The 14,186-nt window shown below is 45.0% G+C and overlaps 1 protein-coding gene across 2 annotated transcripts in view; it reads left to right on the top strand.

Moving 5' to 3' along the window:
* Nucleotides 1-14,186, top strand: part of ADCY4 (adenylate cyclase 4) — a 43,215-nt gene that overhangs the window by 21,281 nt on the left and 7,748 nt on the right. For both annotated transcript variants that reach the window (XR_013537699.1, XM_078378441.1), the window contains exons 13-20: nucleotides 163-232; nucleotides 2,034-2,131; nucleotides 3,111-3,195; nucleotides 4,413-4,550; nucleotides 5,856-5,963; nucleotides 6,061-6,245; nucleotides 6,547-6,631; nucleotides 11,575-11,733. Coding sequence is in view for 1 of the 2 variants with exons in the window: in XM_078378441.1 (XP_078234567.1) it covers nucleotides 163-232; nucleotides 2,034-2,131; nucleotides 3,111-3,195; nucleotides 4,413-4,550; nucleotides 5,856-5,963; nucleotides 6,061-6,245; nucleotides 6,547-6,631; nucleotides 11,575-11,733 (928 nt within the window). In the remaining variant the exon portion in view is untranslated. The remainder of the gene's footprint in view (nucleotides 1-162; nucleotides 233-2,033; nucleotides 2,132-3,110; nucleotides 3,196-4,412; nucleotides 4,551-5,855; nucleotides 5,964-6,060; nucleotides 6,246-6,546; nucleotides 6,632-11,574; nucleotides 11,734-14,186) is intronic.

Genomic DNA, 14,186 nt, shown 5'->3' on the forward strand with positions numbered 1-14,186 from the left:
AAAATGAAACAGGGGCCGTTTTTGGCGCTCAGTTGCCTGTGAGTTTATGGAGGGCGAGGGATAGCAAGACTTAAATTTCAAGGAGAGGGAGAAGACTAAGAGCAAGTGGAAGCTTAGCCCATGGTCAAATTCCTCCTATTTGTTATCTTTTTTTTGGCACAGACAATGGAAGAAGTCAGAAGATCTGAACCGCATCACCCTGTACTTCAAAGAGCAGTCCCTTGAGAAAGAGGTAGCCTGTGTGGGAGGGTGGGGTGGTCCTTTTGCTCCCGTCTACAATTTCGGAATGCCATTGATTGGGCTAGCTTTACCATAATGATATGTGTATGAAATCCCAGGATGTTGGGATTGGTCGTTGGCTTTCTGGGAATCGTAGTCCAAACAAACAAACAAACAAACAAAAAACCCAGCAACAACAACCCCAAAACCACCCAATTTTTTTTTCTCTCCAGGCTCTGTTTTAATCACAAGCTCAGTTGTGTAGAAGCAAGTCCATTTCGAATCAGTGAGACAGGGCCCTGTGAAAAGATGGAACGGTTCTGATGAATATCTGCTTGCTTGCTTGCTTGCTTATTTAAATATCACCTCCACTAGTGTCACGGAAGCAGAAATGAGTTTTTTTAATTTCTTGTTTTGGAAGAAGGGAGGAAGTTTCATCCATGCTTCATCAACCCTGATCTCTGTGCTGGTGGTGGACCTACATTTTTGGGGTCCTCAAGCTTGAGTTGTTATGGGGGCCCATACACAACCAGCAACGAGGTCTGAGTAACCACTGTTATTTTCTTCAGTGGGCTTGTTCCATGACAGACCACCACCATTTTTTAAAAAAATGTGGACTAAAGTCACTTGGGGAGGGGGCTCTGGGATTAGGGGGCGTGGTGGCGTTGCAGGTTAAACCACAGAAGCCTCTGGACTGCAAGGTCAGAAGACCAAGCAGTCGTAAGATCAAATCCACATGATGGAGTAAGCTCCCGTCACTTGTCCCAGCTCCTGCCAACTTAGCTGTTCAAGAGCATGTAAAAATGTGAGTATATAAATAGGTACCACCTCGGTGGGAAGGTAAACGGTGTTCCGTGTCTAGTCACGCTAGCCATGTGACCACGGAAACTGTCTACGGACAAACACTGGCTCTATGGCTTGGAGATGGGGATGAGCACTGTCCCCTAGAGTCGGACACGACTCGACTAAATGTCAAGGGGAACCTTTACCTTTACCTCTGGGATTAGGGACTCTGAAGCTTAAGCCTCATTTGGTTCAGAGTAGATCATTCCCCCCACCGCTCTAGGATAAGACCGACATGAGCAGCAGTGAAAAAGTGTTCTGGGCCATGTGCTTTCTGGGGTGTGGTACCTTCCTGCGGCCCAGGGGTTTTCATTCCTGAAAGCACTGCTTTACTGTCGCTGATGGTGGCGCTCGTGCAACTGAGAGAGGTGGTCTTAGCAACTCTGAACGCACCTGGATTGCTGCTTTGCCCTTGCTTCATCACTGAGAGACATCACATTCCATAGAAGGATGACCAGACAGTGGGGATAAGTGAGGGGGAAAACCAGTTACCTCTCTGCCCCGTGTGTAAGGTTTCCTAAGGTGTCTTCCAAGTTGTCGCTCAAACTGAAGTGCTGTGGTTCATCCTCCTGGGCCCATCAATTTTCTCACACTTCCTGCATGCAGGCATGCCACAAGAAAACTGGCATCACATTCACAGTGCCAGAGGGGAATGGCTTGGTTGACTTCAGATGCTTTGGATTGCCTTCCCCCTCAAGCACGACTCAAAGTCACGGATGATAGAACTTTCAGTCTCAAATGGATGGATGGGAGGGCATCTACACACACCAATGTACGGACGGGAGTCCAGTTTGTTTCTCCCTACTCTAAGCCTTCAAGGCATCTGGGGATGAAGAGAATGCACCCCTACGCCCACTAAAATGGAGGAAGATAAGATGGAGGAAATGGATTGGGAGAAGGTACATGATGGTTGAACTTGCCCCAGTGTTCATGGCCACTTACTTCCTCTGTTTTGCCCTTTCCTCCTCCAGTACCGGCTCTCGGCACTACCATCTTTCAACTACTACACTGCCTGCACCTTTTTGGTGTTCACCTCCAACTTTGTCATCCAGATCCTTGTGGTCAACAAGTAAGGATGCGTGTGTGTGTGTCTATGTGTATGTGTGTGAAATGTTGAGCCAGGCATGACTGGCTCAAAGCATGGGAAGATTACCCCCCCATGCCCCAGCAGAGTTAGGAACATTAAAGCCAAACTTACTCAGATGGGACGTGTTGGCGCTGCAGGTTAAACCACAGAAGCCTCTGTGCTGCAAGGTCGGAAGACCAGCTATCGTAAGATCGAATCCACACGACAGAGTGAGCTCCCGCTGCTTGTCCCAGCTCCTGCTAACCTAGCCATTCCGTGCCTAGTGGCGCTGGCCATGTGACCACAGAAGCTGTCTACGGACAAACGCTGGCTCTACGGCTTGGAGACGGGGATGGGTACCGCGCCCTAGAGTCGGACACGACTGGACTAAATGTCAAGGGGAACCTTTACCTTACTCTTACTGCGTTGTGGAACCACATTTTGGGAGGGAGGGGCCTGGAAGCTTAAACTCTTATGCGGGCCCCTTGTCAACCAGCAAAGTAGTCTGGGTAACCACTGTTATCTTCCACAACAGAGGACAGCAGTTTTAAAAATGTGAACTAAAGTTGCTTCTGAGGCCTCTCCAGGCTGCTGTCCCTGAGTGGGCATAAGTTTCGTAGCAGATCCACCCCAGCTCTTACTGTGTAGGATGTAGTCACATTCCCCCCTTTCCCACAATTTTTTCAATCCCACATGGATATGGGGGGTCGTACTGCAGTTCCTTGTTTAGAAACGTCATGGACTCATTAAATTCATGAATTGCAAATATACCAGTAAAAAGAGCGACAAAAATTTGGTGCACAACACAGGTGGGATCATGGCCTGGTACCAGGGACCAGCCCAGTTGGGATTCTGCTGAGGGGGCCAGGAAGGCTTAGCAGATCACATTCATTGTGTACTTCCTATTTGCAGGAATATGTTTTTTTTAAAAAAAATTGCTACTACATGTAGATCCAGATCCTCTTCTTCTTTCTTCATCCAGGACGGAAGCCTTAGCCATATCGTACGGAATTTCCTTCTTCCTTTTTCTCCTTCTTCTCCTTGCCTGCTTTGCAAGCCATTTAGCAGTAAGTGGTCATTTGTGTTCATTATTTGATTTTTGGAACGGCCTTCCATTGCCATCCCACTGTGAGGTTCTAGGGCTGAGAGTAGATTTGAACCCAGTTTCCTGAGTTCTGATCTAACAAACCACTGACTATACTGTTGGAGATTTTGCAACCTTGCATGCTGCCTTTAGTAATTTTTGGCCGGGAGGGACCTTTCTGGGCTTTGGTGACTGTCAGTCTATCCAGCACTAGCCAATCACTAGCCTCTGAATTCAAAGAGAGTAACGCCTCTCTGTTCTGCTCTTTCCCTCTCCTTAATCTGTTGAAAGTCAACCAGGTTTTGTCAGTTTGGGTTTTTTGATCTGTTGATCTGTAAGTAATTAAACCTTTTATTCTTTCTCTTACTAATGTTGTCAGATTAAGTTACTGAGACTGTAAGTGCCAGTTAGTGAGAAAAAAAAAAGAGTGAGCTACTTTGAGGAAGTTGAAGCCATACTGCTCTGTGAATCCCTACATTTCTGTTGCTTAGCCAGAGTAATTTAACCAAAATTCAAAGCTTTGCAATATATACCAGCCTGGTTCTCATTTCTATGATTCTAATTTCCTTCACTCAGACAGAATCCTGATCTGCATGTCTTTCTTCACCGTTCCTTAGAAATTGTCCTGCGCAGACAATTTCTGATCACTGAAGGCCAGTCTTCTCTTCTGGCATCGGTGAAGACAATCAAAACTTTGTAGATTTGTTACTACTTGATCAGTTAGTCCCATTTCATGCCAGTGGGAGACAACCAATCAAAATCTAGATTTGCTGACTGGCAGCTTTGTTGGTGGTGAGATATTACACATCTTGGAATCGAGTTGGATTCGATGATCCTTTAGAGTCCCTTCCAACGGTGTATGTAGTTCTAAGATGATGATGATCTTGGGATGCTGATCCTTAGGTTTTCTAGGAATCCTTCAGAATGGATACAGTTCAGCATCGAATAAGCTAATTGCTGAGGCACCTTTGGATTTGGAAGGTGGGCACATTTAACTTTGACCTTGTGATGTGAACTCAGTGCCCTTAAAAGGGATGATAGGCTATGGGGTTTATGGGGATTGTAGTCCAAAACAGGATATTTCCAGACTTCTAGTTGTTCTCTGGGATCCCAACTGAGTTCGCGGTAGGTTAATGGTAGCGATGATGATGGGGGGTCATTACTCCTCTTGCATCTTTTGTATTTCTTCTTTTGTGACAGAAATGTTTTCTGAAAGGCCCAAAGTCACTCTACTGGATTCCCTCCATCTCGGCAAGTATTTGCACTCAACCGTGGCTTCGGGTCTCGTTGGGTATCGTCACTATCCTCGTGGTCCTCACCATGGCTGTGCTGAATTTGGTATGTTACTGTGAGAGCGACAGAGGGTAAGAAGCAGAAAAGAATTGGGGAGGGATGAGCGTACGGGCAAACATTGCCAGTGTTTATCTAGGATTGCAGAATTCCGTCAGGAAAAAAAGATCGTATCCTGGCAAGGTGAACGATAACAGGTAGGCAGGATTTTTGTGTTAATAGCTAAGAAAGAGAAGAGGAGAAAGAGGGAAGGGATCATTACTCCGTTTAAAACCATCTTAGTTTGATTAATTGGTGAACCGTAAGACATTCAGCTATGACCTTCGCTAAAACTACAGTTCTGAAGCAAGGATGGTATTTAGAGATGGGATTTTCTGATTTCTTGTAAAACAAGTCCCATGGTTTGTCATTCTGGGAGTTCAACCTGAGAGAAAGATACCTGACGGACACATAAAGTGTTCCAACGGAAGGCTGTGAGTTGGAGCTTGGCCTAGTTCTACCTAAGGTTCCTGTTCCTCCCCCATTGACCTTTCTTTCTCAACAGGAAGCCAGGAAGAACTAGGCCTAGTTAAGCCTCATAGTCTTCCAGTTGAGGCCTTTCTCTCAGGTAAGCCATATTTATTTAAGTGTCTGTCAGTCAGGTAGAACAGCAGAATGGAGAATCGTGGGATTTGTAGCCCAGGAAATTCAAAAATCCCGTCTTAATGGTATCTCCTTTGTTTAGTAGATGATACCTGTGTCGTGCCAGGCATCATATTAGAAGAAGCTTTCCTTAAAAACGCACACAAACACACATACAGAGTGAGTGAGTGAGTGAGAGAGAGAGAGAGAGAGAGAGAGAGAAGAGAGAGAGAGAGAGAGAGAGGAGAAATGACACTTTTAAGATAGTGTTTTGCTTCGGCAGTCTTTGAAAGAAATGCAATGAAAGCAATAGGTTCGTTTATCATCCGAACAGTGTTTGGAGATTCCCAGCCCTGCCCCCTCTGGCAGCCACCCACTCAGAGCCAGCGCCTGGAGGAGGCAAGGCAGGGAAGCCAGGACACAGCCTCTGAGTAGACACTCACTGGAGGCAGCAGGGCTGGGAAGCACAGAACGCTTGTTTGGCAAATAAACGAATCAGCACGAACTACGCAACCGCCGGTTCGTGCCCATCTCTAGGCAGGGTCCAGACTGAACCATGCTTGCCGAAGGCCTGTTGAAATTAATGGAGCTTAAATCTCATGGATTTAAGCTGGACCACACCTCCCTTCTGCCTTCTACTCTTGTCCCAACGTAACTCGGGGTGATGTATTATGCCTTCTGCCATTCTTTCTAATTGATTGTATTTTTTTTCTCCCCACCATTGCTCATTAGTTCTTTATGCCAGAGAACTTGTGCTTTTCGAAAGCTCAGAATCCCACCACGGCGAGCACGAACATCACACGAGAGTTTGTTCGCTTGGGCTCTCTCTTTAGTGTGCCAGTAAGTATGTACCCTTCTGGGCACCATCAATGGACGATTTGCCAGCGATCACTGAATGACTTTATTTAATAGCCTGCTCTTTCCTTCCTTCCTCCAGTATTACATCTACTGTTGTATCTTGGGGTTCCTGTCATGCTCTCTCTTCCTACACATGAACTTTGAGCTCAAACTCACCATGTTGACTCTCTGCCTCGCCATCTACAATGCCATGTTCCTTCGGACCCACTCGTGGCTCTCTGACTGCTATGTCTCCTACCTCTACCCTAACCAGACCGCTCTCAGGTAAGGAGTCCTCAAGGAGCTGAGAACCTGCTTCCAATGAATAGGCAGAACCTCAGGGGCAGCTGTCCATGATCTTCTGGATCTCCAAAAAAGAACACGGGATGGATCACTAACTTTACAAGTCTACATCATCACCACAATGCATGCAGAATGCATGCAGAAACTGTGGAACCCACTGCCACAAGATGTTAGTTCTGCCACATGCCTGAGGAAATTGCTCCCTGTGTGTCTGTTTGATCTTGAGGTTTATGGAGGATGATCTGAGAATGATCTTCTTCTCTCTTTAATCCCTTATTTGAAGGCCTGGGGTACTGAAAGAACCCAAGATGATGGGAGCCTTCTCATTCTTTGTCTTCTTCTTCACACTCCTGGCCTTGGCCAGGCAGGTAAGTCAGTTTCCAGTCCCAGCAGCAGGACGGCTTACAAAGCAGCCCTGAAAAAATGTGAGCTTCTGCTTTAGGCAGAGATCACTTCTCTATTTCACTTTCCCTCAAACTTTCTCCCTTTTGGGAGTTCTCCTTCTTGACTTGTCAGCTAAGGATGAGCTCTGTTGACGGTCACAGCATGTGGTGAATATGAGGTGGCCAGCATGGAGAGCTTTCAATGGGGATTAGATAAATTTGTGGAAGCTGTTTGTTTGTTTGTTTGTTTGTTTGTTTGTTTGTTTGTTTGTTTGTTGGTTGGTTGGTTGGTTGGTTGGTTGGTTGGTTGGTTGGTTGGTTGGTTGGTTGGTTGGTTGGTTGGTTGGTTGGTTGGTTGGTTGGTTGGTTGGTTTGAGCTGAGCTGAGCTGAGCTGAGCTGAGCTGAGCTGAGCTGAGCTGGGCTGAGCTGAGCTGAGTTGAGTTGAGTTGAGTTGAGTTGAGTTAAGTTAAGTTAAGTTGAGTTGATGGATTTGATTTGTGTACTGCTCCCAATTCAACCCCGAGTGCTCACTGGAAGGACAGATCCCGAAGCTGAGGCTCCAATACTTTAGCCATCTCATGAGAAGAGAACACTCCCTGGAAAAGACCCTGATGTTGGGAAAGTGTGAGGGCAAGAGGAGAAGGGGACGACAGAGGACGAGATGGTTGGACAGGGTCACCGAAGCGACCAACATGCATTTGACCCAACTCCGGGAGGCAGTGGAAGACAGGAGGGCCTGGCATGCTCTGGTCCATGGGGCCCCAAAGAGTCGGACATGACTTAATGACTAAAGAACAACAACTGCTCCCATTATTGCCAAGGCACTAATCTGGGCGGTTTAAAATAAAAACAGCACAGTGCAAAAATAAAATCAAGTACTAGGCTAGGGCCCTCAATAGATGGATGTATATATCTTGATGGATACATGTTTGGTTAAATACCTGAGACACTATGCTTCTATGCATGAGCCATCAGGGAGGATAAGCAGGAGAGGGTGACAGCACTCAGGTCATGCTGATAGATGAGAATGATGAGAATATTGGTTTGGATGGTCTTTGGCTGAGCTGTTTCATGTCCTTAAGCTGTCAGACCCACAAAAGGGCCTGCAAAAAACACCGTGCCCCTTATCTCCCGACCTTTGTCCACAGATAGGACGCACACATGTCTGTGTTGCTTTGAGACACGTTTGTTCCTTTTGTGCCTATTGAGTCAGCTCTCCCTGAACTGTTTTCTGGTTCTCCAGCCCTCCTTTTCTGAGGTGTGCATGCATGCAAATCTTAGGGTTAGCTTCAAGGATGCTTGGGGTCTGCAGCCGCAACAAAGCTGCTGATGGGTGTTGGGTATTTGTTGGTCGAGCGTGCACCACCGGAACTGCCGTTTCCTGCATTTCTTTCTAGACCATTTCACCACACGGTGTCTCCTTCCTTTTTTTGACTGCCGTATGAATCATCACAATCCAGATGCACAGCAACCTATGTAGGGCACACAAAATGATTTTTTAAATGGTGTCGAGGCAAAGGCTGAAAGATTAAGGGGAACCAGCTTTCTCTTTTTTCACATTGAGGTGTTTGCCAAAGGCTTCAGCTTTCGCTGGTTGCATAGCTCAGTGAGTTAAGTCTCTCGTTGTAGAGCCAGAGAGTTTGATTCCTCACAGGGCATTTCAGAAGAGCTTGCGTGGCCTCGGGCAAGCAGAATCCCAAAGCACCATCAGAAGAAGGGAAGTGTAAATCACTTCTGAGTTTTCCTAGAAAACTCCAAAAGGATCACCATGAGTCAGAACTGACTTGAAAAGACATTTATTATTATCAGGTTTCACTCTGCTGTGGTACCTTGCTTTATGATTGCCCCGTTTAACAACGAAACCGTATTATGATGAACTTTTTGCGATTATTTTTGCAATCGCAAAACGATGTTTCCTATGGGGGAATTTCGCTTTGCGATGATTGGTTCCCTGCTTTGGGAACCGATTCTTCGCAAAACAACTATTTTCCAACAGCTGATTGGTGGTTTCAAAATGGCCACTGGGTAAACAAAATGCCCCCCCCCCGCTGTTTTCTGGGATGGATTCCTCGCTGCACAGGCAGCGAAAATGGCTGCCCTATGGAGGATCTTCGCTTGACGGTGAGTTTACAGCTCTTTGGAACGCATTAAATGGGTTTTAATGCGTTTCAATGGGTTTTTTCTTTTCGCATTACGACGTTTTTGTTCTACACGATTTCACTGGAACGAATTAACGTCGTAATGCGAGGCACCACTGTACTGTTGTTTTAAAAATGAAGTCAAGTTGAAAAGGCTTCCACCCCACTTAGACCTGGGAAAGCATTTGCAAGACAGATCGGACAGATATAATTTAACTCTCTGTTGCCCTGCATGTCAGTTGACGACTGAGGAGGCCCACTCTTCAACCATGGTGTGGATTACATGGACAATGAGAGCTTCCTCCCCCACTTTATCTGTTGAAGTCAGGTAGTCTGCTGAGACCTGTTGCTCAAAACAGTCATGTTTGTTAGTTTTGCTGTTAGCTGTTCACTAGAAGTAAATGAAACTTTGAATTCTTTCTTCTGAGTGATGGATTGAGATGGTGAGTGCCAGCGGATAAGAAAGAGGGTGGTCTATCCGGGTGATTTTGAAGCTATTCTGCTCCGTGAGTCCCTGTACTTCTGCTGTGCAGCGAGGTGAATTTAACCCAAATTCAAACCTCTGCAACAGCATGCGCCGTCTTTATGGGAGATGCCACATCTCGGAGCTACGCATGATTTGAAGAGTTGCTCTTCTAGATCCAATGGTGGTGTTGGTTGGGAGATCTTCATTACCAAAGATGAATTCCCTTTCCCAGCCAGTATGGTCAACAATGAAAATTAACTGCATTTCACTTGCCGTGATCTCTTTTTAAAAAAATGGTGACAGATACACACACACAAAAGAAAACCACACACAAAGCACTAAGTTGATCATCATATCTTGACTAGATCTTAGATCTCTATCAGTAGGCCGTGGCCCATTTTTTTTCCTGAAAACTTTGCCTACCTACTTGGTAAATACAGAGATAAAAGAAAGAAGAGCTGTTCCTGCCCTCTCCCCCCCCCCCCATTACATAGAGACAGAACTGAAGGTCTCCTGTCCAGGAGATGGGAAACAGAGAAATGAGAGCCATTCCTGCTTCCTCACAAATGCTAATACAATGGTGAAGAACCCAGACTGGACTTGGATTGAATTGGAGGCAAGGGGGGTTGTAGTCACCCATCCAGCACCCTGGGTCCCAATCCAGATCAGGCCCACATGCCTTCAGTCTATGTCATCGGTTCTCAGATTTGGGTCCCAGAGATCTTCTTGATCTGTGTTACATGTGGGCTCTAGTTTATAGCACCTCATTTGAAAACTTTGTTGTTGTTTAGTCACTAAGTCGTGTCTAACTCTTCATGACCCCATGGACCAGAGCACACCAGGCCCTCCTGTCTTCCACTGCCTCCCGGAGTTGGGTCAAATTCATGTTGGTCTCTTCGATGACACTGTCCAACCATCTCGTCCTCTGTCGTCCCCTTCTCCTCTTTCCTTAACACTTTCCCAACATCAGTGTCTTTTCCAAGGAGTCTTCTCTTCTCATGAGGTGGCCAAAGTATTGGAGCCTCTGCTTCAGGATCCGTCCTTCCACATTTGAAAACTACAACAGCCCAAACAGATCACTGCCTGTCCTAAGGCAGTGGTTCCTCACCTTGGGGTCCAAGATGTTCTTGGACTACAACTCCCAGAAATTCTGGCCAGCACAGCTAGTGGTGAAGGCTTCTGGGAGTTTTAGTCCAAGAGCATTAAGGGGCCCAAGGTTGGGAACCACTGGTGTATGTGATAATCCACACTATCATTTAATTTCACTCTACGATTCTGCATAGATTTGTCACACATTGCTCTTGAAGAACTGGATGCTGGGCTTGAGCAGCTCAGAGCACGGTCAGATGCCAAGAAAAGCACCCATCTGCTCACACCGGAAAGGGTCGCTTTAATGGGAGCAATCTCCCTTAAAATAATCCTTCTGTTTCTTGGGAAATCATTCTAGCCTGGCTCCAATAATTTGTAGCTCTACTTCAGGACTAAAAAAGTACAGCTTTTGAATGGACTGGCGTTGGGCTGGTGCACTACTAACCATGCATCATGTGACCACCAGGACATTGCTGGCACCGGACTGTGTCAGAAATGGTCCAAAATGCGAGATATATAGTCATAGAGTCACACACTCAGGTTTCTGATTCCTTCCAACGTTTTGGGGTTTTGTGATTCCAGCTATGCTTATTATTGTTGTAAACCACCCAGAGTCCTTTGGTTAAATGGGTGGTACATTAAATGGATGAACAAACAAACGAATTAATTAATTAATTAATTAATTAATGAACAGATGAATGGATGGATGGATGAGCATTATCTGTTAAATGGTGACGTAGGCAAGATTATAGCCCACAGATGCCCCTAACACATCCAGCAAAGGCCTCCAGACCCCTTCAGACCTCCTCCCTGCTGCTATATTTTCCCCCTCATCTGAATAAAGAAAACTGGCATTGGAGCCAGAGGTTGGGAGTTCAGTTCCCTACAGAGTCTCCTGGAAGAAGAGCCAGCCTGAAGTTGGAGTGGCACCCTGTTGTTGTTGTTAAAAATTATTTGTAAGGTTCCCCAAAGCTGCTAAGGGTGTGTTCACCCACTGAGAGCCTACTATGGTCTTGGGGTTGTTTTAGACCTTTAAATAGTCTCCCTCTTCAACATTCCCCCCAATTAAAGCTTACTGGAAGGCCATGCCTAGTCTGGTGTGGAAGGGGAAAGGCAGAATGCAACCCCTACCAAGATCCAGTTCCCCACCCCACATTTACTGTTCTACAAGAGGGAAGGTCTCGGCTTGCAAGAATCCACAGGCTAATTTTCTCCCCCTCTGTGTTTCTCTCAGAATGAGTATTACTGCCGCCTCGACTTCCTGTGGAAAAAGAAGTTCAAGAAAGAACGGGAGGAGATTGAAACCATGGAAAACCTCAACCGTGTCTTGTTGGAAAACGTGCTGCCAGCTCACGTCGCTCAGACGTTTATGCGCCAGAACCGGCGCAATGAGGTGGGACTTGAAGTTGACTTATTACTAGTTTTATTAGTTTTAGATGACTTACTGAGCCATCAAGGTGGACAACTTTGACTCAAGAGAAGATCCACATCACTTCGTATGAGTCGTATGCATCCATATATCTTACACATCATCCTATACTGACCTGAATTTCTTCATTTCTTTGTACGTATATCTTTGTAACCCACCTTTCTTTAATGGACCATAAGGTGACATACATAGTTCTCCTTCCACTTTTAATCTCAACACCATTCTGACAGGTAGTTGAGGCTGAGAGAGATTGTGTGCCCAAGGATACCAAACCAGCTTTGTTGCCTGGCAAGAGTTTTAAACCACAGGGCCTCCAATGATAGTCAAATGAGCAGAAATGGGGTGAGAAGTTACCTTTTTACACTTAATTTCCTAGAATACCATTTGGTTGAGCTCTTCTGGGAAGTGTAACTCAGAAAAAGGTACATTTTGCACCTTTTTCTGAGTCAGTCATAACTTCTCCCCTTTACTTCCTTCTGAACAAACAAATGTAATTTGTTGCTTTTAGCATACAGGCCATGACAAATTTCATAATTAAAACAACATAACTCAATACAATACAGTATAACAAACTGTGAATCAAATTTCTGATCCGATTAAAAACATTTTAAGATTTAAAATGCATTACAGATAAAATGCATTAAATGTAATTACATAAAATGCATTGCAGATAAAATGCATTACAGATATACAAAATGCATTACAGACATTTTTTTAATGTAAATTACAGATTTACATAAAAAACAATACAGTTGGTAGGGTTAACGATAAAGCAGTCATGTACACCATTGTATTTTTTATCACCATGTATGGGCGTGAAAGCTGAACAGTGAAGAAAAGTGATAGGAAAAAAGGATTCATTTGACATGTGGTGCTGGAGGAGAGAGTTGCAGATACTCTGGATGGTCAGAAAGATGAACAAGTGGGTCCTAGATCAAATCAAGCCTGAATGATCTCTGGAGGCAAAAAAAGTTAAAACTGAGCCTGCCCTAGTTTGGGCACATCGTGAAAAGACAAGGTTCCCTTGAAAATAATGCTGGGAAATGCTGAAGGGAGCAGGAAAAGAGGAAGGACTAATTAAGTAAAATAAGATATAGATTTGAGTTTACAAGAGCTGAGCAGGGAAGCTGAGAACAGGACTAGACATGGGGATGAATTAAAAAATCAATGATAATATTTGTGAAATATCACTGATTCATGGGATGTTCGTCCTTTTGTATTTGTCAGGTCCGGAGACCCTGACAAATATGTAGGATCAAATAATTACCCATTTTTATTTGTCCCTTCATGCAGGCTGGCTGCAGAATGGAAACAGGGTTTCCCTTCATGTAGCCAGCCTGCTTATCAGTGTCCTGCTGATCAGTTGATTGGCAGGACATTGACAAGCAGGCTGGCTGTGGGCACAGAAACCAGTTCCATTCCCGCAGCCCAGCCTGCTTGTCAGGGTCTCGCCAATCAGCTGTTCGGTGTGACACTGTGTTTTAACAATGAACCAACAAATATTCATGGATTCATTGCTAAAATTTGGTGCTTTGCCCATTCGTCAACTTTGAGAGAACGGCAAATCTTGACGAAGCACCATTTCTTCTAATTCGTCCCCATCTCTAGGCGGGACATTTTGGAAATCATTCATTCATAGGGTTGCCATACATTGGAGGTAACTTGGCACATAAGTGATCCTGTGACAAAGGAGCCTGAGCAACAATAATCTGACCATCAGCTTGGTTAGTGGCTGAGAAGGTAGACTTTATTTTTATAGTTATGGAAACAGACCCTGTCTGTGAAATGTGAGAAATCCTGTACTGATCTGAAAGTAACACCCTAAATTTGTCATGGTAAGATCTTCCAGAGAATTGTTCCAATATAGATCTCTGTAGTTTTGCATGCTTGACTGCAAACAAGAGTCAGTGAAGTGTGATCTGTACGAAGTTCTCAACTCGTTTCGGATCACAGGAGGGAACTCTTTTATTATAGTACGGAATTCCTGTATACTGGCCTTCTAAAGAAGCAAGTGGTGACATCTTTAAATGTGCCTTTAGTGAGGGCTTTTCTGAGATCAAAGTTTATAATGTCAGTAAAATAAGACAGAAGGGTCAAAGTTGGAGGAGCAATAAACAACCTAAAGGGGTGCCGTTCTTGAGGTAACTAATATATCTATGTCTGTTTGAACACAGACATGAACTAGTGATAAATGGTGATAAATTTCTGGTAAGTTAAAGGTTCCCCTTGACTTTTAGTCCAGTTGTGTCTGTCTCTAGGGCGTGGTGCTCATCTCTGTTTCTAAGCCATAGAGCCAGCGTTTGTCCGAAGATAGTTTCCGTGGTGACGTGGCCAGTGTGACTAGACACAGAATGCCATTACCTTCCCATCGTGGTGGTGCCTATTTATCGACTTGCGTTTTTACATGCTTCCGAACA

The sequence above is a fragment of the Pogona vitticeps genome, chromosome 6, assembly GCF_051106095.1.
Source record: "Pogona vitticeps strain Pit_001003342236 chromosome 6, PviZW2.1, whole genome shotgun sequence".
Lineage (NCBI taxonomy): Eukaryota > Metazoa > Chordata > Lepidosauria > Squamata > Agamidae > Pogona > Pogona vitticeps.